This window comes from Anabrus simplex, chromosome 7 (genome assembly GCF_040414725.1).
Source record: "Anabrus simplex isolate iqAnaSimp1 chromosome 7, ASM4041472v1, whole genome shotgun sequence".
NCBI classification, from domain to species: domain Eukaryota; kingdom Metazoa; phylum Arthropoda; class Insecta; order Orthoptera; family Tettigoniidae; genus Anabrus; species Anabrus simplex.
In genome coordinates, this window is record NC_090271.1 from 138,449,827 (window position 1) to 138,474,836 (window position 25,010).

Consider the following 25,010-nt stretch of genomic DNA (forward strand, 5'->3'; position numbering starts at 1 on the left):
GCAGCCGGCCCCAAGGGACTCACATGCACGACGTCAGGGAAACAGGAACGAGTCCTCGGCTCCAACAGGCAGATACTCCATCAGGCTGCACTCTCACACCAGCAAACTCACTAATTAACTAACTCTCACTGACTACAGGCAGGTCATTCCTCTCTTATATATCTGCGCTAGCCCTTATAGAATAGTCCGGATGCTCGATGGATCCAGGAACCTCGCGAGATGGAAGACTCCAGATTAATCGTGGAGTCATTTCCATACTCCTTTGCTACGGGACCGCGGGCAGAAGCGAGTGGGGCTGGCCTAGCACTTAAGTGCTGCTTGTGATTGGCGCGGTTGAAGTAAGGGGATGGGCTGAATACGGTGATGAGCCGGGCCCATAGCAAGTTGGCATTGAAGATGCTATAACCATTACAATATGTATATCTGTAGTAGAGGCGTCTTCATTTGTACTTTCAATCTTTCAGCATTTAAGGGAAGGTGGGCAACAGGAGGGCTAATATTTTAAGGGGAAGGAAATTTAGGGTTAAGGGATCTAGTTAGGGGAAGATTTCAGGAGAGGAATCATGGGGAATTGGCATGAGTCATTGCTGGTACAACAGCAGAGGGAAAACAGGTAAGTGTTACAGAAAAATGAAGGAGGTAAGAAGGATAAGAAGAGACAGGTGAAACGGAACCACAAGAGGAAGTTCTATAACATATGCTTCCAACCTGTGGACTCAAAACTGCGATTGTCACATTGAAAAGCGCTAAGAGACTCAGAGTGATTAAGTGGGCAGCACAGGGGTCAGCTTAAGAGACTGAATCCAAAATGAGGAGATTAGGAGGAAGACAGGAATCACAGATGTGGAGGAGCAAGTAGTGAGGCTCATGTGGTGAGAAGTAACCTCCGGTGATCCAAAGCTCAGGTACAGTGGGCACACCGAAAGTCGAGAAACTTCGGCCGACCACAAACAAGATGGCATGATGGCATACCATACCATGCCATGCCGGGAGGAATGAGATACAGACTGCCCAACAAAGGACAGCATGGAAGAAATTGGAAGAGAACTATGTTCAGCAGTGGTGGATGCCTACAGAATGAAGAAGAATTAGAATTAAATGAAACAACTCTCTTGTTTACATGGTTGACTTAGGGCATCAGCATTCCATAAACTGCTATTTAAATCAGCAAACAAACCCATAGAACAAGAAAATGTAAACACACCTGATATTGACCACCCTAGGTGGTTACTAGAAAAATTTACTTTTATACAGTTGCTATCAACACAGTATTATCAAAGATCTATAAAGCCATTTTTGTTGCTGAAGGTACATTGCAGCTAACGATAAGTTTTCTTTACAGGTTTCCTTTGTCACTGTGATTTAAATATAATCTTTTCTTATTATTATGACTTATACCTTTGCTGGCAAAACCTAGTGTTTACAGTGCTCTATGACTCCTAGAATGGGCTAAAGCAATTTTGTTACTTTCATTGATCTGTCTCACAAGGAGAGGTCAGACCCTGAACCCAACCGATTTCAACGAGCTTCAAAATATCTGTTGGGGAATATTCAACAGTAACTTGTTTAGAAGTGTTTATGTCAACACACTTTCGGTTTTAACAAAAACTAAGGTCAAATGTCATGATGTGGGATCTGCATCGGACCAAGTGGAGGTGTTAGAACACTAAAAGGCAAACAAATTTTACTTAAACATGTCAGGTGTGCAACCTATTAATTTCCAAAAAAAATTGATGAATCCCCGATTGCAATGCATGTAGGGATACACCACAGTCAACCAGAGTGGTCGCCAATTGGTTACCATATTTGCCTGCAATCAGTCAATCCAATCCAATCCAATCAATCAATCAATCAATCAATCAATCAATCAATCAATCAATCAATCAATCAATCAATAAATCAATCAATCAATCGATCACTACTGATCTGCATTTAGGGCAGTCACCCAGGTGGCAGATTCCCTATCTGTTGTTTTCCTAGCCTTTTCTTAAATGATTTCAAAGATTTTGGAAATTTATTGAACATCTCCCTTGGTAAGTTATTCCAATCCCAAACTCCCCTTCCTATAAACAAATATTTGCCCCAAATTGTCCTCTTGAATTCCAACTTTATCTTCATATTGTGATCTTTCCTACTTTTAAAAACACCACTCAAACTTATTCATCTACCAATGTCGTTCCATGCCTTCTATCCGCTGACAGCTCAGAATATACCACTTAGTCGAGCAGCTTGTCTCCTTTCTCCCAAGTCTACCCAGCCCAAACTTAGCAACATTTTTGTAATGCTGTCAACAATTAATTTACACTGGACCTTTATATGAGGAAAGTTATGTAACAGGATTAACATTAAAACACACTATAAATTAATAATACACAATTGTCTAATATTTATGCCCTTTTTCTGAGCATTTTTACAGTAATAAGTTGTTTCCCACGATTTACACTTTCCCCCATTTACATTAGTGTTCCTTGGGTCCCTTGAAAAGTGTAAAAGGTGGGGGTGATACTGTATCTGAATCTTTTCTTTTAACTTGGGCTGCACGAATTACCAATAATGTGCTAGCAGTCTGTACCCAATTACAATTGGTTAACTTTATTTTGATGATGATGATAATAATAATAATAATAATAATAATAATAATAATAATAATAATAATAATAATAATAATAATAATAATAATAATAATAAATACAACGAAGTTGCAATTGCTGTAGTGCTGCACACAGTAACCTAAACAGTTTCCCAGTGTCATACTAGAAGGAAAACCACAGCCAAAAGAACAAATATCAGACAAATGAGCTGTTCTTTCTTACACATTAATGACAATTTCATAGAGCTTAGTCTACAAATAGTTAAAATTCAGCTATTTTTATCATTAACAATTTCCCAAAATAAGATTGTAGCAACAAACAAACAAACAAAAAATAGAAATTGTAGATCGATTTATGGAAAAATTTCTGAAAATGAAGGCTACAGTTTCATCACTTGATGTTTATGAAGGTCAGAACGTGCCATTTACATCTCATAAAAGCAAGCTTTGCTCTTTGGGTTTGCCTTTCTTCAATATCAGACAACCGTTACTGTACACCAAACAGTGGAATAATTATTATTTTGCATACGGCACTAATAGAGTTCAACACACATACCACCCATTACTCTGTCTCAATATCTGTAAAATAGGTAACACTCAATAATCAAATTGTCTTATGCATATAAGGTTTAAATGACACATATCCCAAACGTGTAACCACCATAAACTTCATTATTTATATAGTAATTGTAAGAGCATCGTTTTGCAATTCGTGGCTCAGCTGTGTTTGCAAGTTGGAAAGTTTATTCTTCAGTACAGCCACTCCCATTTTGACAATATTTTCAGGACGTAATGCACCAGAACTTTCAACATTAAAATAGAATTTGTTTGGTTTTGCTTCCCAGTTGAATGGAGCTTCATCTGAAAACACAAATAATACTTCAATTTTACAATATTAAACACGAGCATATACATACTAAACGTATTAAGACGTAACCTTCACTACTAACTTCATGATAATAAAAAACATATTACAGTAAAACCTTGTAAAGACGTTGTTTCTGTAGGGGACAAGAAATGAGAACATGTTAAACAAGAAAATGTGCTACTGAATATCGAACTAAAAACGATCCAATAGCGTTATGGAACCACTTTCAACTCATTTTTCAGAATGTGTGCATTTTATGTCGTGTATGTAAAGCGAAAATTGTACGTAGATGAGAAGAGTGTGTTAAAACATATGAAAAACACTAGAGAACAAATATGAATTATTTACTACTGGTGCTTATAAAATAACAAGAGTATTAAAAGTTGTAAAAAACATGAGACAACAAATATGTAATGTTGCACTGTTAGCTGAAGCCTTATGTTTTGGGCCAGTTGATTATTATACACAGTTTCCTTACCACACTCTTTGACCCTGAATTACTCTGAGGTTATACTCGCCCACATGCGAAAGAATTACTTTCGCCACCCAAACGCATGAGTTCTAACATTCGCAGCAACTCTATGCGGATGGTTATCCACTACCTGAAGGTTCCTGCCTTCATTAGTAAGCCATTTCACAAATTTGTCTGTATCAGTAACCAGACTCTTACAAGATAAATATGTACCACGCTATTGAACAGACTCACTGGGTTATTCAACAACTTTACCAGCAAGCAAAACTGAACTTCCTATGGCTAACAGCTTGCAACCAAAGGTGCAATTACCCAGTGAAATTCAGAAATTCAAGGCCTTTTCTCAGTATCGCACAAATTTTCCTTTTCTGCTTCTTGTCGTGAGATCTCTTATCTGTGTTGAAAATCACATTCCATGCATAAAGAATAACAAAGAACATTCTTAAGGCTGGGAGATAAGTGATCATACTAAGTGGTAACAGCAAAACTTCGTGACACTATAAGCACAGTATTTTTGTATAGATTTAATATTATGGGAACCAGGACTTGGAATTTTGACGTGCTAAGAGAGAAAACATCTTGAGAAATGCACTAATGAGATCTTACTGTATTTTGATAGAGCTTAGACACATTTATTGCCTTTTTCACAACATATTAGTCATCTCTATTCTTAAAATAACCTCACACCAACACATCTTTATCTGAAAATGTGTGTAGAAAAATAATGGGTGAACTTCAACAGTTAAAATATTCAAGAGCCTTTTTGCCTGATAAATCCACAAAGTTAATGTTCTAAATCTCCAAAGCATGGCAAATATGTAATAAAACAGCAGCAAAAAAGTACACAAATATACATTATACATGACAACTAGGTAGGACAGAAACCCACACAAAAGATTTTATGATGATGATGCTTGTTTAAAGGGGCCTATCATCTACGTCATCGGTCCGTAATTGTACGAAATAAGATGGAACGTAATGACAATTTAAAAGTCCAAAATCATCCACTGACCAGAATTCAAAGCGTGATGACGAAGAATGAATGGATGGATATGAATTTAAAACAAACAGTGGATCCGACTCGCTATGTCCCAGAAACTAGCGTTAAACAATAGTATTACTGACCAAGGGACGGCTTCTAAAGCACAATACTGAATCAATGATGCTTGTAGTCTCAAGGGATTCAAAATCCAGGTCACTGGCCCCTCAAAATGGTATGTATTGCTAGGAAAGTAGAACCATGGTATGTGTCATGTTGCGGTACTAATCAAAAGTAGCGTAGACTCGCGGTATTCCGCACATGGTACTACTCACAGGTAATGTAATGCACACATGTAACACAGACCTATGTTGTTTCTCACATTGTGGCGCCATTTACAGGCAACGCAAACCTATGGTGTTCCTCACATAGGTGTACTATCCCGTGGTGCTCCTCACATAGTTGGTACTAATCATAGGCAAGGCAGAACCATGGTGTCGATCATATAGTGGTACTAATCACAGGTACTGTAAAACCCACCTGGATTCACACACTGTCGCTACTAATCACAAACCTATTGAGTATCTAACGTAGTGGTACTACGCACAAGCAAAAGTGACCCATGGTGTTCCCTGCATGATGGTACTAATTACAAGTAGTCTCATGGTTCTAATTCAATCATCCCTTGGTTGCCCCTTTTAGTTGCCTCTTACGACAGGCAGAGGATACCGTGAGTGTATTCTCTGTCTGCCCCCCCCCCCTCCCCGCAGGGGATTGTGTGTTTGGTCCGCGAGAGCTATTTTATTTCGCTCAAGTCCGCCGGCAAGCCGGTTAGGACTCCCCTATCCGCCACCTAGGACGCACCACATGGGAGTATCACCTCTCCCCCTGCTATGCCAGCAGAGTAGGTTCGTGCCAGAAAAGATTTAATACAATAAGCTAATATTGGCAAATGGGGCAACAGAAAGAAGAGACTAGTAAAATATGCAGCAAAACAAACTAATCTGAAATTACCATCTACTCTGTCCATGTTTCCCTCGTAATGAAGTATTTACTTATTGTATATAATATGTTGACATATTATGAATTCAGTGATATGTAGATTTTTGTAATTATTTCAGGTCATGCAGAGCGAGTGTAACAATGGGCTTTGCTTCATGTTATTTAAAGAACAGTAATGAGAAGTGATTGAATAAGGAGGCACTAAAGAAGAGAAAAATATTAGCTTTCGCTGACAAGTTCTGCAATACGGGACCAGTCTTATGTCAACTAAGAGGGGCAACGGGGCATCCAACAACCATTACCAAAAAAAGAATCATAGACAACATTAACAGGTGTCACAATCCCCAAATCATAGTCTATGACAAACATTGTTAAAACTCAGTTTGAGTGGTAGATCTGTTCAGCAGATGTTTAAAAAGCAGAGTGGATTTCCATCAATGTCTAACAGAAAGGGATGAGCAAGCCTGATTATAGTATTACAGCAGTGTTGACAATGACATATAAGGATACAGATTTCTTCAGGAGCATAAGGCAGATTGCAGAAACGATGACTAGTTTAAAGCCTTAGACGTCTACCTAAATAATGTCTAAGTTATGCATGATGTTCAATTACATAAACAATGTCTAGCCAGTGTTCAGCTAGGCGACGTTTAAAGTTTTAATATTGATTCAAAAACAATCTCCAGGGCTGCCGATGGTGTGCCAGGAGGAGTGCAAGATACTTCTCATTCCATTTTCAAACCAATATCGAAACTTTAAATGACGTCTAGCTACACCGGCTGAACATTGTTTATGCAATTGAACATCATGCATAACTTAGACATTGTTTAGGCAGACATTGTCTAAGGCTTTAAACTAGTCATCGTTTCTGCAATGAGCCTCCAGTGTCTAAGTGATATGTAACGTATTTGCGATGCGGCAGCTATACTGAGACACTGTTTAACCATAAACTTTGTCTAAATACAGTTTCTGCAATCTGCCCTATATGGTTTTCAGATGAAAGCAATATTCATGTATATATGGCTATATCAACCGACAAACAACTTGTTTTTTAAGGTTTTGAACAGCCTGATGTAGTTATACAGAAACTAATACACAGTACACGAGTTACAATTTGGTGTGCCATGTCTGGCCATGGAATATTGTGCCATTATTTCATGGAGGATACTGCACAGAATCCAAAAACATTGGAGTAGGTAGTTTACAGAGACCTGTTATACAATTTCTATGATATTTGTGCCATTTTTGTAGGACCCAAATTTACCCCTCCAGTGACAATAGATGCAAGAAGATGGAACTACAGCCCACATTGCAGGGAAGTCGCTTACCATTCTACAAAGACACTTTTGAGATCACCCCATTTCTCGAGCATTTAATGGTGATCTCAGGCTTCTACATCAAGTGACTCCGAGTGCTCTGGACTGGTTGTCAAATTTGGACATTTCCATTTGATATTTTTTTTTGTGTACTTGTAAAGCCATACGATATATATATATATACCCCATTTCTCATACCGTTCTTGCTCACAGTCCCAGATGTCTACATATGGGGCAGGTTGAAAAATTCTGTTTTCAAGACAGATATACAGACCTACACATATCCCAAAATTAAGCAAGAAGGTAATGTAATTTTTTTGTATCCTTACAGCAACCTTTGTTCATCAACATGTTCAATAATCTTCAGAAACATTATGAATGATGTGTGGCATGTGATGGTACACATTTTGAACATATACTGAACCCACACAATTACCACAGGTATACACAAATACTCCGTGCATCCTAATTTCATTATAGATTGTTTTTTAAAAATCTATGTGTTTTATTTACAAGAAATTAATCCTACATAATGATGTACTCCAAAACCAAATACAGTAAAATATAAATTTGTTTTAAAAAACGAATCATAATCTTCACATACTGTTGGGTAGACACGAGAATTGTAACGTGGTTTGGTTACCTTCCCCTGATATTTGCAATTAGCTAGTTTCACCTGTGTGTTTTCTTGTTTTGTTTTTTGATTTATGAGTTTCATTTCTGTATTGACAGATTACACATGTACATATAAGAAAGTATTTCCACCTTATCAATACTGTTTATTGTAAGAACTAGCTTACAGTACTGGTTTCGACCCTAATTGGTCATCATCAGCTGAACATAAATACCTTTACATATATATCAAGCAATAATTGTCATTGCCCTGTCTAAAGGAAGATGCCATAAGGAAACACCATATCTAACTGTGTCCAAATTGGGCATGTAGAATGTGAGTTGGTTATGTGTTATGATTTGACTTTCAGGTGCATGGGTATAAAACTATCTCCTTCAGGACTAGAAATTTGACTGTAAAATCTACCCTGAGCTTAAATCTAAGTTATATGTACAAATGCAATAAACAACTTTAAAATACACAGAACATATTAAAATACATTAAAAATAATGAGTATAAAACATTTCATGCACTTGATTGTGCGTGTCATGCGTATATTTTCATTCCCGTTTTAGAGTCCATAGTTTTACATAATCTGGTGCTTGCGATCATCGGTAATGTTGTAGGTCTCTTAAGAAGTCTTATTATTTACTTAAATGATATCTTAACGTGTGTATATGATAAGCTGCTTTTGTTGTTAAAAAGACGGCACGACAAGCTCTCAGATCGAACGCAACCCAGCCACAACAACAACAACAACAACAACAACAACAACTACTACTACTACAACACCAGCACACAGATATAGACGAGGAAGGAGCCACCACAATAGCCTAACATCAAGAAAAATACACGAATGACCAAGACCATACTTACCTCTGTCTATATAAACAGATTTTTTAATAGGAAACTATGAACGCTTTAAAATTACAGGGATATGTTTGTGATGATGATTGTTGTTTAAAGGGGCCTAACATATAGGTCATCGGCCCCATGGATATGTTTTATAAAGTGATTATTCATCAAGACAATATCCTATTTTTGAAGGCCTGAGCGCCAACTCATCTGGCAAAACAAGATGGTGCATCAATTCAATATGGATTAATAGTTTGCAAATTCTATAAGAATCATTTCACTGAATGGATATGCAGATGTGGTGCTACTGAGTGACCTACAGGGACATCAGATCTTACACCCTGTAACATTGCCAAGTGAGTGATTATGAAGAACAAAACGTTTGCTACCAAATCAACAGACCTGGAACATCTGAACAACTTCATTGACAATAACCCACAACTGTGTAATAAGATATGCAAATCTGTTGTTTGAAATGCAGAGAGAATAATGGTGGACATTTTGAGCAGTTTGAATGGCTATAATGATTTTTATACATGTTTTCCTATGTACGACAGGCTGTAGTACCTGGCTCTGCTTGGGTACTTTTTTTTAATGTTTACTTTTAGGATTTGTATTCCATGTTTGAGGTGAATTTTTGTAGATTTCTATATTGTGATGCTGACTGATATTTTACAAACTCTTCTGCAGATTTAGAGCTATTGTCATGTGTTTAATTTTAAGTATTAGTTTGAAACTATTTAGTTTCTCATTAAGCTTTGCTCTTGTAGCAGCCCAGATTGTCAGAGAAGTAGTTGATCCTTTCAAATATATAAGTAAGTTATAATTTTATGCACGGGGGCTTTAAATAAAGTAGTGGCAATACTGATAGAATGCAATATTTAATGAACTAACAAGTACAATTGCATTACATTCCTTCAATGTAGTCACCCGCAAATGTCGGGAAGCCATTGAGGACCGCTGGCAAGGCATACTCTCTTGATGACAGCAAAGGAGCACTCTACTACGCGGAGTACAGATGCCATGTCAGGAAAATGGCGGCCTCGGAGAGGTGCCTTCAACTTCGGAAACAGGTCGAATTCACAAGGACTCATGCCTGGTGAGTACGGAGGATGTTCCAAGACCTCTCAATGACAACATTGCAATACGAGCTTGACACTGTTTGCGACATGATAATGTGCATTGTCATGGAACACGATAGGGTGATCGTCTCGCAATAAACGTGGGCATTTGCGCTGCATAGCCAGACGCAGATGTCACTCCAGAAATCGGCAACATTAGTCACTGTTGGCGGTTTGTCCTTTAGACACAGCATGCATAAGAAGAACACCCTCCTAGTCGTATGCCACAATCAGCATAAGCTTTATCCAACTGGGTTCCTATCAAAATTTTCTGGGCGTGTCGAACCTGGGTGATGCCATTCATTCGACTGACACTTTAATTCAAACTCGTAGGCTCATGCAAACGTCTCATCAATGGCGACAATACACTGCAGTAATGCGTCTCATTCATTGCAGTATCTGTCCAGGTAGATGCCAGCCAGTGCATACCAGTGCCATTTCTGTATACAACTGACAAATTTCACTGTATAAAAGTTCTTAGTCATTTCTGTATGTCGATGAGTTGATTTCGAACCCAGTTTTCTCATGTTATGACATTTCGTCAGTATGTGCCACACCGTTTGAAGACTGAGACCATCCTCTACGGATAATTCCTGGACAGTCCATCAATGGTCTATCAAAATTTTCTGGGCGTGTAGAACCTGGGTGATGCCATTCATTCGACTGACACTTTAATTCAAACTCGTAGGCTCATGCCAACGTCTCATCAATGGCGACAATACACTGCAGACCGCTCATGACATCAATCTGATCTTGAGGTATGGTCAACCAACCTGTGTGTGTCTCATTCTGACATGCACGAAATGCCTTGACCCATTGTGCAACCGCCCTATACAGTAATGCATTCTTGCCACAGGCTTCATGTAATCCTCGATAACATTCTGATGCATTTTTGCCACATGCAACGTTGATTTTAATCCATGAACGCTGATAACTTTTTGAAATCATGCTTTAGAGCGGAGAAACTGACACTCTTCACTTCAATGTCACACAGCAATAACACTCCCAACTGAATGCCCGTCAAATACACTCTACACACTGACAACAGCGCCACCTGACCGCTCTCATATACCATTTGCGCATGCCCGATCTCCTGTGAGTGTCTAGACTACGTTGCCACTACTTCATTTACAGCCCTCGTATTCAAGCGTCACTCTATAGATATGATGTATATGATTCCAACTGTCATTGAGACTGTCACCAATCAGCCTAGTCACACCAAAAACTGTAAATTCAACACTAATCTGAGTCACTTTGGGCATTTTCTTTTTCATCTCTTCCCAACCCCCATTCCAACGGGTGCTGAACTTCCGACTTAAACGGCATCCAGTGTTACAGTTCATCTCAGCAACCCGGAAAACTATGGATTCAGCACTATTAATTTTACTATTCACCTCCCCCCCCCCCCCCTCCGGTACCCCCTTTAAGGCGTCTAAACACCCCGAGTTTTTTTTTTTTTTTTTTCGGATAGTAAGTCATATGTGTAGCAAGTTTGGTTGAGAGCTATGCTGAAACATACATACATACATAAATAATCTCAGTCATTTTCTTTTTCATCCCTTCTCACCCCACATGCCGATGGAAACTAAACTTTGAATTAAACAACATCCACAGTGTGACTATTCAAATTCAGCGACCCCGAAAACTGTGGATTCGACACTATTTTAGATTATTTTTTACATGTAACCCGTACCGACCCACACCTCTAGGGGTGCTAGTATTTTCCTCCAGATAGAAAGTCATATGTGTACCAAATTGCTCCAGAGGTTTAGGAGGAGATACGGAATGTACGCACGCATCCATTTTGATATCTATAGATTACATCAGAATGCAAACCACATTTTCATGGTAGCAACTTATGTCACACCCTGTATAAAAGCATGGAGATTTTTGTAAACTTGGATGCTAACAACCTGATCAGTGACAGCATATGAGCCAAGGGAGTGCTGATTAGGCATCCTGAGCAGCTCATTTGTGATAGGATGGTCAATTCTTTCTACTCTTCCACCAAGTCAACTGATTAGAATCAGCCACCCAAAGACTGATGATGCATAATGTTGCTAAACTTCACTGAAATCACAGGATCCAGAGCTCCAACATGGTTCTGACATTGGCTTAGGTTGAAATCATCATGTTCCTCAATGCCTCGTGGCAGAATCAGTTATACAGCTCCACTATTTCCATTTAATTTGCTCAAGAGTCGTGTTGGAGCGTAGATATTCATTTCATGCCAGAGTGCTGAATCAGCCCATCATTGCTCAAGTAATCCCTTAGGTCTCTTTCGACCACTACTAGCATATAACCCATCTTCGCTATCATATTTGCTTCTGGCAACTTTAAGTATTTTGTCTTAAATCAGTGCAAAATCAAATGATTTTCTCATATCTGCAACATTGGAAACAATCAAATGACACTGTCACAGCTGAAATATATTACTGATTGCAAAAATATACTGATTTTGTTTGAAAAACCTTCCTCTTACAAGCAAATTTCTTTTCAAATCATATCTGTCCCTTAACACATTTGTAACCAATGACGATACGTGCATCACATTCTGTGCCAAATACAGTATTAAAGCTTATGTTTCTGCCAGTACCTATGTAAACAAACAGACTACTTATCTGTGCATTGTTTTCAAAACATATACCCCATCTGGGCATCAGATTAATTGTTAGTTAGTATCTCAATAGTTGTTACAATTCGGTATACTTTTCTGTGATGTCAACAGAGAATAGTGAGGTTGCAAGGCCTTCACAGCAGAAGATACAGTCTTGTAGGCTCCCAAAATCTATCACACCGCCTACAGGAATACATTTTACCGGTAAATGTGTGGCTAAGGAGAATGGTGTAGATTGTGGAACCCATGCAGATAGTGTTGTGAAGAGGGGTGGCACAAGACAGCATGTTCTACTGCAGCGAGTATCGAGGACAGCCAGGCTTGTGCTATGGACACTACTTCGTGGAATTCCACAAAAGACAGAAGTAATTGACTCCAAACAATTATATATCTACCTGTGCTTGTTGCAGTGCACTATTAGAGGCTTCCATATTGACTAGGTACGTTCTACAGCGATTGTTTGCACAGCAATAATAAGGATTTTACTACAAAGTATTTTTGTGAGAAATGTTCAGAAACGTATTTATCTGCTACAGCGATGTTACTGAATATCTACAATATTGAATAAAACATTTTTTCCCTCATTTCATTTCATTACCTGTCATGACGCATACGCTGTGTTAAACTGCACCGGATATGAAAAGCTTATACGCAGTGCCGCTTAAGCACTGTGCACATCATGGCTCCCAGGCACAGGAATATTATTGAAAAAATAAAAAGATAATCTAAAATATATAACGACACAGAAATATGTGTTAAGCAAAAAAAAAGTTTTAAATAACCGTGGTAATGGTTACTGACATCCAAGCAGCCGCGGATGTGTTGAGGTAATGTCTGAAGACCTCTATACTAAATTAATAAAGATTTGGTTGTAATTCTGAGATAACTATAGTAAGAACCTGGCGACAAGTAAATTTAAAATAAATTTAGTCTTTGGATGAAACAGTCAAAGAAAATTAATTTATCTGAGCTTGAAACCGGCTGAAGAGATCTTTCTGTAAAATGCAGAAATCTTAAAAGAGGGTCCTTTGAAAACTCTACGTCTTTCCCAAACAACAAAACATCATAGAGGTTTTATAAAATTGTTGACAGGCTGTTATTTCTTCTCCTTGAGGCGCCTTCTCCCAGCGGAGGTTGGCAGTCCACACGATATCCAACGTGATGTTGCAGCATGGAAAGCATCTTCTGAAGTGCAGTTGTGCCATCTTCGGATGTCCTTCAATTCGAACTTTGTTGTCGTACACTTTGATCTTTCCAAAACTGCTGGGCTTTCTAGTCATAGCAGCGTTCAAAGCATTCCCCCCAGTGATCCGAATGGGGGACCAGAAACTCTGGATAATAATTTTACGTTAAACAGAGCCATGCCATATAAACTTAAAGGGATATCCTTCAGGATCTTTAATCCAGTGTTTTCCCGTTGCCTTCCGCATCCTAATGCTGTTGACCAGTTGTAGGTTCTTCCGCTTTTTGGGACTATTGCCTGTCCCAAGCACAATAGAGTGCCCTAACTTCTACCCGCTCATCCACCCTCAAGGAGACTGTTGGCACTTGATAGAGGGGATCTTCTTATACCGGAAGATACTTGGTCCCTTCATTCATTATCCGCCTGCAAATAACAAAATTGTCATAAAGAGTCATTGCCCCCTCTCTACCGCGGAGAGGTGAATGTCAGGATTTCACCATCTTGAAACTGAGACCATAATTGCTTTTCTCTGTTTCTCGAAACAATAAGCAAATGTTTCTTGATTTAGGACAGAGGTCTTCAGAAATGATCTTAAATGACATCATGGCCTAGGATATCAAACATGGTAATCTTTTGGGTTTAAATTGCATGAAACAAGCCAAGCTGCTACAAAATTGTGACTTTTGCAAAATCCTCGCTTAATTTCCTGGTAATCATATGGACAAATGAACATAAAATTTAACAGCAATAAAACCTACTTTACAATAACTGACTTTAAAAAATATCTGCAAGAAATATCTGGTAATTCAATTGTCAAATAAGCTCAGATTAATACAGAATAAGTAAAAAATATATTTTACTGACCTTAATTTATTTATTTATCATATGGCTTTAGTGCAGAGTGTCCGAGGATATGTTCGGCTCACCTGGTGTAAGTCTTTGTATCTGACGTCAATAGGCGACCTATGCGTCTGGATGTGAAATGATGATGAAGGGGTGGGGAGTGTACGAAACCCGGTGTTGGCACTTAGCCTACTGCTGTCAAATAACACCTGAAGGTCTGCTCAAGGCTTAACGTCCCCATCTGATGGACGGATCGCCATCAATAGCATCATATGCCCTCACTTCATATGAGTCCTACGGAGAGGTTTGGAATTTAATCTATGCTTTTGGCATGCAATCTAGTGATTAGAAATTGTATACTACCACCACTTCTTCCCTGCCAGCCTACATTCTGATGGGGGGAAATTTCATATTTCTCCGAAAGGACTTGAACCGACTAACCTTGATGCCTTAATGATCATGGTCACCAGGCGGGATCAAAGAAGTTTAAGTCAAGACATGGTAGAAAGACCACCAATGTTAGATACATTCATATAAGAAATTCTAGTGAATATTCATACTTACACTGATCATCTTCCAGTTCTGTGTATTCACTCTTTGGCCACTCATCAGGTTTAGGATAAAGTGTGTGCCTCATAGAATTATCAGGATCATATTCAAAACATACGCCAGCAGTAGGGTTCCATTTAGCGTGTTCTTTTCCAAAACCTTTCTTTGCATAAGCTCGCAGCTTAAGCTCTTGACCTTTTCGAAGTTTAATTATTAATATTTCTATAGAAAAAATTAAAAAGAAGAGTTAAAATCCAATCATAAACAGAATAAGTCCATTACATTACAGACTTTCAAATATCAGAAATGGCTACATCATACTAACAAGTCATCACTTAAATTATTATGAAAAAACTAATATTTATACAAGTTTTATACACTGAAATAACCTTCATATTTTGCTTTTTCAGGTTCATCCAATGGATCACATCTCTCTACCAATTTCCATGCAAAATTTCCAAGAACATTTCTTGAACAAAGAACAAAGAAAGGATCAAGCTATTCTTTTAACTCACATCTCAGTAGTTGGATGGTTCACTTAAAAGTTTTGCACAATTCCTTAGATGTTAGCTATTCTCAAAGATGAACCAAAATTATCACATTTAATCAATAACTGAGCAAGTTACAGGTTGAAAACCATCAAGAAATTCTATACTTTCAAAAATTATAATGCGAGTTTTTAGAAAATCTATATAAAAGAACACATTATTCTCATGATGGTTCACCTTATAGAAGAAAACTTCCTGCTTTCAAAACAAGTTAAAAATCTGTCCATTTTTTCTTTACTTTCGAGGACAGTTAATAGCCAAACGCATCACAGCAATCATTTTCTTTTCACACCACACAATACACTCAATATTAACGTACATATAAATTTGATTTCAAGAAAATACCTCAAATTGATAATTTTCTGAAATCCACATCTGCTTGTGTATGAACCCCCTTAAATTAATATTTATCTGAATACTGGAATATAATGTAGCTCTGAAAAGGGGGTTGTTATATATATATATATATATATATATAGAGAGAGAGAGAGAGAGAGAGACTAAGACATTTCATATTTACGCATTCTTAAATGGCAACTACTGCAGCTGTGCCAAGACAACTTGCAATCTAAAGCACTGAAGGCAAGTTTATATCCATCTTAAATTCTGCAGCCATTCTCAATATATTCACAGAGAGAGAGAGAGAGAGAGAGAGAGAGAGAGAGAGAGAGAGAGAGAGAGAGAGAGAGAGAGAGAGAGAGAGAGAGAGAGAGAGAGAGAGAGAGAGAGGAGAGAGAGAGAGGGAGAGAGAGAGAGAAATACGTATTCAAGATACAATTGCTCTCTAGGGCTTGGAGGCAAGAGAGAAATACGTATTCAAGATACGATTGCTCTAGGGCTTGGAGGCAATCGTACCTGTTTATTTCAGTTGGTTAATGACAGTAATCATGTGAGCGGGCCAAGTACATGAGTTTTGCATTGCTAACAGAACAAGGTTTGTTTTTGGGAATACTTTGTAAGTGCTACAAATACAACAGCAACAAAAAAATAAATCAAACAAACAACTGGACACATTCAAAATGGAATATGCATTGATTCTTCAGGGGCTAGATATGTTAAGAGTAAAAAGAACGACTGTATCATCAAGAACTGAGCAGTCATTTATTTAAAGGTTACTGTACCTGAAGATAGAAATAAATGACAGAGCACCTGACGCAAACAAGGAGTAGTTCCTGGCCTGGCCATGAGCAGTCATATCATGAATACACCAGGCAGATTGCAGAAACGATGACTAGTTTTAAGCCTTAGACAACGTCTACCTAAACGTCTAAATCGAGCACGGTCTTCCATTGCATAAACAGTGTTTAGTCGATGTTTAACTAGACATCATTTAAAGTTTCAATATTGGTTTGAAAATTGAGATAGAAGTATCTTTCATGGAACTATTTGCTTGTCGCAATCAATGAAATTCGTCGGTGCGTGCGCCGAACGCCAATAAGCTGTTTGTCTTCCTACACATAATACACATTACTCAAATATGGCCAAGCATGAGCATGACTTGCCCAGTGATAAGAGTATCACTTCCGGTGGAAATTAAATCTCATAATATTATAGACACTAAAGCGACACGCCACTGTACGGGGAAGTATAGCTTTGATTATAGCGTTGTTACAGCGAGTGTAATCTACTCATAAATGCAGCAGCTTTGACAGAGGGAAGATGAAGCAGTAGTAATGTGTAACCGAATGTGTTGTACGGGCCATATAGATGTAGCTTGAATTCTGGAGATTGAAGGTTCAAAACGCATCATCGGCAGTCCTGAAGATTGTTTTCTGTAGTTTCATTTTTTACACCAGGCAAATGCTAGGACTGTTATTATGGCCACGGCTCTTCTTCCCCAGTCCCTTTTAAAAAATAATCACCACCACCACCACCACTTGTCTTTTCCTATATGATAGTTGCCTAAAACTTATAAGATTATATAAAAAACCACATACAACCTACTTTTTAGTTTTCACTATTATGTGTGTTTACTTGGCAGTAAATATAAGTGAATCCCTCCCAGTTGATGTACGTGACAGCCCTCTGACAATCGGGACACGTAATTCTGATACGTATGTAGTCAAAGTGACCTATAATTCCATGGAAATTACCCCATGTACATAATAAAATATATCCGTTGTCAAGAATTGTATTCAAGTTGACAGTTACCGGGCTGTCCCTTTATAAGTTTCAAGAAACAAGTCTCTTGAAAAGCAAAACCTTATTTTAAGATCTATCTCCCCGTACATGTTAAATGAATTGCGATTTAGCAGCGGGCAACCCACAGAGAGGCCGTCGGACTAACCTTTCTTCCCGAAATCGTCTCGACATGATAATACAAATTACATGTTTCATGGTACAAAACCTCTGATTGTGATTCACTCTTCTCATTTGAGGTTAAACAGTGCTCTCGGCAGTGTTTAAACATGACCGGTTGAACATCAGTTTTATACAGTGTCTAAGTGATAAATAACGTCTCTGCAATAGACACCCATACTTAAGCATTGTTTAACCGTACACATCGTCTAAAGTCCGTTTCTGCAATCGGCCCATAATACCAGGGCTGAGAGGGCATGATAAATCAGGCAGCAACCTTCCTGGGTTGTCAATAGGGGTCATTTCTGCAACGCAAATGTATTACGGATCAACCTATCAGTTCTATCATTGTGAAATGGTAACACCATGGAACAACATCAGCACAACCATGAATAAGTGAACCACTTATGATGAAGAATTATCCAGTACAAAATTACATGGCATAGACGAAAAACTGTACTCTTCAGCTGCAAAGTGCCTCAGAAGTGAACTTTAAATATCACCAGACTGAGCTTCCAGACATGCACATTTTCAGGAGATAAAAAAATTGTCATGATTTATTCATCAACCTATGTACTGTATTATCTGAAATAATAAATCTTGCTGCTGTAATGGTAACAATTAATGGAAACAGACATTCAACGTATTAGGTCGTGTTACGTACATGTAGTACATGTTGAAGAGATGTTAAGTACAGAACAAAAATGGCCAGCCGGACACCAGTGGGATCCGAACCCACAACCTCCCATAACAGGTGACTTAAACGCACTCTACAGTATGCTAGCAGCAGTGCCAGACTAGCTCAGATCCTTTCAAACAGAACAAAAATGGCCTAGGCCACCATAGCTCAACTGGTAGAGCAACCGACGCGAAATCGAGAGGTTGTGGGTTCGGATCCCACTGGTGTCCGGCTGGCCATTTTTGTTCTGTACTTAACATCTCTTCAACACGTACTACATGTAAGTAACACGACCTAATACGTTGAAGGTCTGTTTCGATTACAATGCGGTCGTGAAAATTCAATATTCAGTAACAATTAATGCTTTGAGCTGTGAAGTTATAGCATGATTTTTTTTTAAATTTGTAATAAAAATGACATTAAAAGGCATTTTATAACATTAATTTTCAGAAGAAATGGCATTTGTACGTATGTCCAATCCATGTCCTGTTTCTTCATGGGGTTGGGTATGAAGCGAGATGAATCTTCATAGTGAGTTGCAAGACTACATGGCCTTCCTAATGTCAATCTCATCAGAGGAATTGGATGAAATGAATAACATCCGAGTAGGAAAGGAGAGGGTGAAACCTATTGCCAGCACATAGCCTACTCCTGTCAAACAGCATTAAGGAATCTGCTTAATGCTTCCATCTGACGGGTGAATCACCATTAACAGTGTCATATGCCCTCACTCCATACGAACTCTGCAGAGAGGTTTGGAATTTAATCTAGGATTTTGACATGCAATCTCGCAATTAGAAATTGTATACCACCACCACTCCTACCCTGTTGGCCAACATTCCAATAGTGTGAACTTTTGCGGCCAACAGGACTTGAACCACTAGCCACAGTGTTGGACCATATAAACTTGATATGCCTTACCGATCATGGCCACCAGACAGGCTATTGGAAGATAATACATTAATTAGCTATAAATGCTATTTGTTATTTTATTAAGCCTTCTTAAGAGGGGTAACTATAAAATTAACCCATAACTTACCTGGTTAGGTCCTTGGGACCCACGAGTGTTTTCTTTTGTAAGTAATTTTTCACATGTTGACCACATTGTGCTTACTCTCCCTGTACTCTCCTTTCCGTTCGTCCTCTACATGACCTTGGCAGGTGCGGACGTGCTAAGGTTTCCTTTTGTCTGTAATTACAGAGTTTCGGTCTCTGGGACCCATGCGTGTAAGAAAAGTACCAAATTTGTGTGTGCCCTAAAACGTTATTTTTGGAATAATATGTCACTAAGTAGTGATGATGTGAGAGCTTTGTCAGAAGAAGATTTAAGTCATATATTGGACGCAGGAAGCGAGTTTGAAATTAGTGAACATAATTCAAGTACTAGTGAAAATGAGAAGGAGGAAGGCTTGTCGTCCATGTGCTACGTGTCAGTTTCTACTGTGCGGGTCTTGTGGAACTGTCATTTGCCGGCTTACTCTTTGATGTGAGTAGTGAACATGGGTGAAAGAATACAAGCATTACAATTGTTGAAAAATTACGAATTTTGAGTGTAGTGAAGGAAAGTGGCAACACGAAATGAGTTGATATTGCTAAGAAATTGGAGATTGCTCCGTCTACCTGAAATACTATTGTAGTTAAGGCGGCGGAAATTGAAAAAGTGCACTTTAGGTGTTACAACAAAGAAGTGGACTTGCATTCTGGGCGGAAAATACAAATACCTGGAGGATTGTTTATAACAGTGGTTGAGACAAAATCATAGGGCAGAAGGCATTCCCATCAGTGGACCAACACTTTGCGAAAAGGCAAGTGAACTAGTGATCAGACTTGGTGTAGAAGATTTTTGTGCTTCATCGGGCTGGCTACACAAATATAAGTTTAGACACGCTATCGGCAGTCATAATGTATGTGGGGAAAGCAGAAGTGTCGATGCCGAGATTGTGCAAGATTGGAAGGAAAATTGTTTGAAAAGAACTGATATCTCCATTCGCTCTTAAGGATATTTTCAACGTGGACGAGGCAGGCCTCTTTTCTAATTTAATGCCCGGATGTACAATGGCATTCAAAGGGGAAAAATGCCACGGCGGGAAACAAAGCAAACAACGTGTACCAGTTCTATTATGTGCCAATAGTGACAAAAGTGAAAAACTGCCTCCACTGACGATCGGCAAATTTTTCAAAGCCGTGTTGTTTTAAAAAACGTTGTTATGCTCCCCACAAAATACACCAACAATAAGAAATCCTGGGTCAATCTGAAAGTTTCTGAAGACTGACTTCGAAGTGTGGAAGCCAAAATGGGAGCGAAAGGTCATAAGATCTTATTGTTCATGGATCAATGCCCAGCACATCCTCTTATTACTTCATATCTGAAGAATGTGACTGTGGAATTTTTCCCCGTGAATTGCAGAAGCGAGCTGCAGCCGCTCGATCTTGGGAGTAATATGCAACTTCAAGTTGTATTATCACAGCACGCAATCAGATGTGTAAACGTTGAAAAGAAGGACGCAATGAAGATCAACATATTACAGGTAAGATTTCTCTCATTTATTTCCTATTTTATATGTTCATTCATGTTAATGTGAAATATTTGCCTTAGGACTTTGCGCAGTACCATGCATTAAGGGCTGTTTCACACTAAGCGACAGGAATCGGCTACCAGCAGCCCGTGCTTGTGGAACATTATTTTAAATACTATAAACTGTACTAAATAAATTATATTCAGTATGAATGATGTCAGGCTCCTTGGCTAAATGGTCAACATATTGGCATTTGGTTTAGATGGCCTCGAGTTCGATTCCCAGTGGGGCTGGAAATTTTAACTGTGTACGGTATAGTTTGTGTGTTTGTCCCCACACTCTACTCTTCATAGTCATACAACACATCACACAACCAACCACTAAAGAAATACGCAATAGTGAACGCACATAGGGTTGGCGTCAGGAAGGGCTTTAGGCCGTAAAACAGGGCCAGATGAACATGGGCAACACAGTTAGCACCCGCGACCCCATCACTGTGAGAAACACGGTATACGAAGAAAAATATTCAGTATGACATATCTAGACAAGTGGACCAAATTCACCCGGAAGATTTCATTATACAAATTATATAACCATCTGGAACTTAGAGTGTGACGAATTTAGCAATAGAGTTGAGAAGAAAAATGCATGGTACAAGTAATGACCATATTAGTTCAACTACCTCAAGTTAAGGCTTATTTTTTGTTTTTCTCAACTTGGTATCCATTCCCGTAATACCTTCTTTCACACTTTCGAATAGTTCATCAAAAGGTTTCTTTGACATTATGAGTAACTCATAAACTTGGTCATCGCACAAACGGATAATGTATAGTGCACCCGCCCATGTGGTGGTCAGTGCCAAGTTATCCCGGTAGCTCTTGATTACTTCTCAGGGTATCCATATTTCGCTCATAAAATCTGTGATTTTATATATAGTTATTTTACGTGGTTTCGGATGAGAATCAGACCGCTGGAATACGCGTCACGGGAGTACCTACACGCACAAGTACGAACCTGTGGCCGATAAGTTCAAAGGAATCTCTTACCGCTTGTAGTACTAATCAATTGCTTATATCTACAAAACTTATTAACTAACTTACAAACTAACCGTTACCCAAACAGAAATTAAGACACAGTCACTTACTAAAAGAAAAAATATAAGATTATTTATTGAATAAATAATGCTCGATGTAAGATAGAGTGAAATTTGGGTAGTATTATTAGAGTAATATTTAAACATGAAGGATTAGAGTCAGCGCTGGCTCAAATAAAATAAAATAATTAAGGCTTAAAATATTTACATTCTTTCTTAATTAATGTTCAAATTCATATTAATATATATCTCAATATTCGTAGCCATGTTCCGAAAAGTATTTCATTTTCTCAAATTATATTCAAAAGATCACTGAGCAATCACGGAATCAATAAAAATACACGTTGTGAATATTGTCACATTAATTATTTAAATTATTCTCACAACATTTAAGTCATCTCGGTGAGATAAAATCAATGGTTTGCTATCATGAGACGTAGTAAAATTAAATGAGAAAAAGTCAGATTATAAATGTGAATCTGCTCATTTTTTTCACTAAGTATTTCCCAAATAAACTCTTGCGTGAGTATTAAATTGTAAAAGTGTTCACCAACTTTTCATTCATAAATTATAATCACTCATAGATCTGAACTCTGATTATTTGGTCACATATTTCGAGTACGCACAAGTAACAACTTACGGGCTAAGACAATACCTCCCTAAAGCCTACGACATATGGCTCCTAACTAACCATTATCATATTCTTCATATTTAAAATACTTCAATTGAAATCATTATTGCATGAAAAGAAATAAACATCTAACTAACTATTCAAGTAGTTTCCAATCCACACACTCCTCTATTATCGGCTCGATGTGCTCTAGCAATATGCTCTTTCTCAATATTTCATATGTAAACGAGCTACTCAACTTGTATGGATTGTATAGAATGAAATTATTACGTATTATATTGTAACGTCACCGCACTAAAGAATATCCGATGTATACTCAGTCGTGAGTCTAGTGAACTGTATATTAAAGTACTCTCATATACTCAGTACCCGATATTCACCAAAATCAGACATAAATATAACTGTCACGATATACAATTCTACCATAATTCATGTCAATCTTACCTTAAAATGGTCATCTGCGCGATGTTCACACTTCAGTATAATCTTTAATATATGGCACAGAAACTCACTTTGTAATTCTAATACACGTTTCCTCAACGAATGGCAATTCTTACACTTTCCGTAGAACATATACAAACCTCTATGCTTCACTATTCATCAATATACTCCAATAACTAATCACATTTCAACGCCATTCCACATATACTTTAACATAACACCGGCTTACATATAGCCATTACTCCCAAAACTATATGCTAAACATTCGAGAATTGCCTTGTAAAAATATGCAGTTAATAACCTTTATCTTAAAAACAGTAGTACGAGTTCAATGCCCTTTTTCTATGAAGAAAGGAATACTTAATTTGACAATATTCATAGTATCGCGCAGGTAATTCGTGACGTAATCTATGTACAGGTAAGCGAGATTAATCGAAACTTCACTAGTAAATTAGACTCATAGCTACTAGGTCTTCACAAGTAACACTTCTTTCTTTTATCCAAACTAGTTTCCACTGTATGTATGCACGTGCGGTTACCTGTATATGTCATAATGGCATTCTAATTCTACACTTCCATCTTATCTTATAGCCTTAAATATCTCGCACATCACTTCATATTTCACACGCGTTCTTAAATAATTCATAAATATCACCAAATATTCAGCACATGCCGAGTTAGATTGAGGGTGCAGATTTCAAGAAACTACTCTACTAAAGAAATGTATGGACTTAGCTCGTCAGTTGCTACGTTTGGACTGGTTGTTGCTCCATCCCTCGGTTGCAGTTAGACCCTCCGATCGGATCTGGATCTCTGGTTGGATTGCATGTTCATGGTCATCAGCTGGTCACATGGCTCGCCGGTCCACTCCTTATCGTCCGGTATTTTGGCTGGCCGGTGCTCATCCACGTCATCATGTCCACTGGTTGGCCGGTCCAATCATCCTCAGCTGGTCATCTGGCTCGACGGCGCATATCGCCAGTTCAGTCCATCATGTTGATTTAGCAGATAGTCATCATTTCGAATTTGTAGACAACGAAGAAAATTCCTTTTGCGGAGCCATCAGTCATAATATATTCCATATTTCTATTATTTATAGTAATCGTCGAAGTTTTCTTTATTTGGAAATATTTCTCCGTAAATAGTTATTAACTTTACTGCCACAGTAGTAACTATCTTCTCGTATGAAATAATCAATATTGTAAAATGGTGAGTTCCTTTTCCTTTAATCGTAGAGTGGCTGCACACGAATCCAAGTCCGCCGTATCTCACCACAAGTTAATTATTTATATAATTTTTCGCCTCTTTTCTTAGCATACACCGGTGAATTACTTAATCGTATGCTATCGCTGATTGTAAATCGTTAATATTCTCCTCAGTAGTTAAGAATATTCTTCAAATATGTAGCTTCGCTCGTAACTGCGTCTTGCTTATCCGAATGTAATTTTTTTGAGTATATTCTTAAACAATCCTTCCGCTGCTATATTTTTTTTTAAACAATTCAAAATGAGCCTCTACTGTTCTGGTGTGTCTTCCAAATTAATCCATTGCGTGACGTACGTAGCCTTCTATACGCTGTATTAATATGAAGTTCATTGCCTTAGTAGATCGCATGGGCCATACCTTCCTACGCCGCCATTTTGAAACTGGTCAACGAGATGCGAACGGGCACAATAGAAAAGTCCTTTTCTTAAAATGATCTTTCACCATAGGATGTGAATGAAACCTACAACACGCTCTTTCCTGCTTTCTTTTCGACAATAACAAGAGGCAAGAAGATGATGAAAACTGGCTTT

General features: G+C 38.2%; 1 protein-coding gene across 1 annotated transcript in view; it reads right to left on the minus strand.

Moving 5' to 3' along the window:
* Window positions 1-2,607: 2,607 nt before the first annotated feature.
* Window positions 2,608-25,010, minus strand: part of Polr2C (RNA polymerase III subunit RpII33) — a 31,062-nt gene continuing 8,659 nt past the window's right edge. The window contains exons 4-5 of the mRNA XM_067150745.2: window positions 15,024-15,230; window positions 2,608-3,451 (exon numbers count right to left, since the gene is read on the minus strand). Of these exons, the coding sequence (XP_067006846.1) occupies window positions 3,267-3,451; window positions 15,024-15,230 (392 nt within the window). The 3' untranslated portion in view covers window positions 2,608-3,266. The remainder of the gene's footprint in view (window positions 3,452-15,023; window positions 15,231-25,010) is intronic.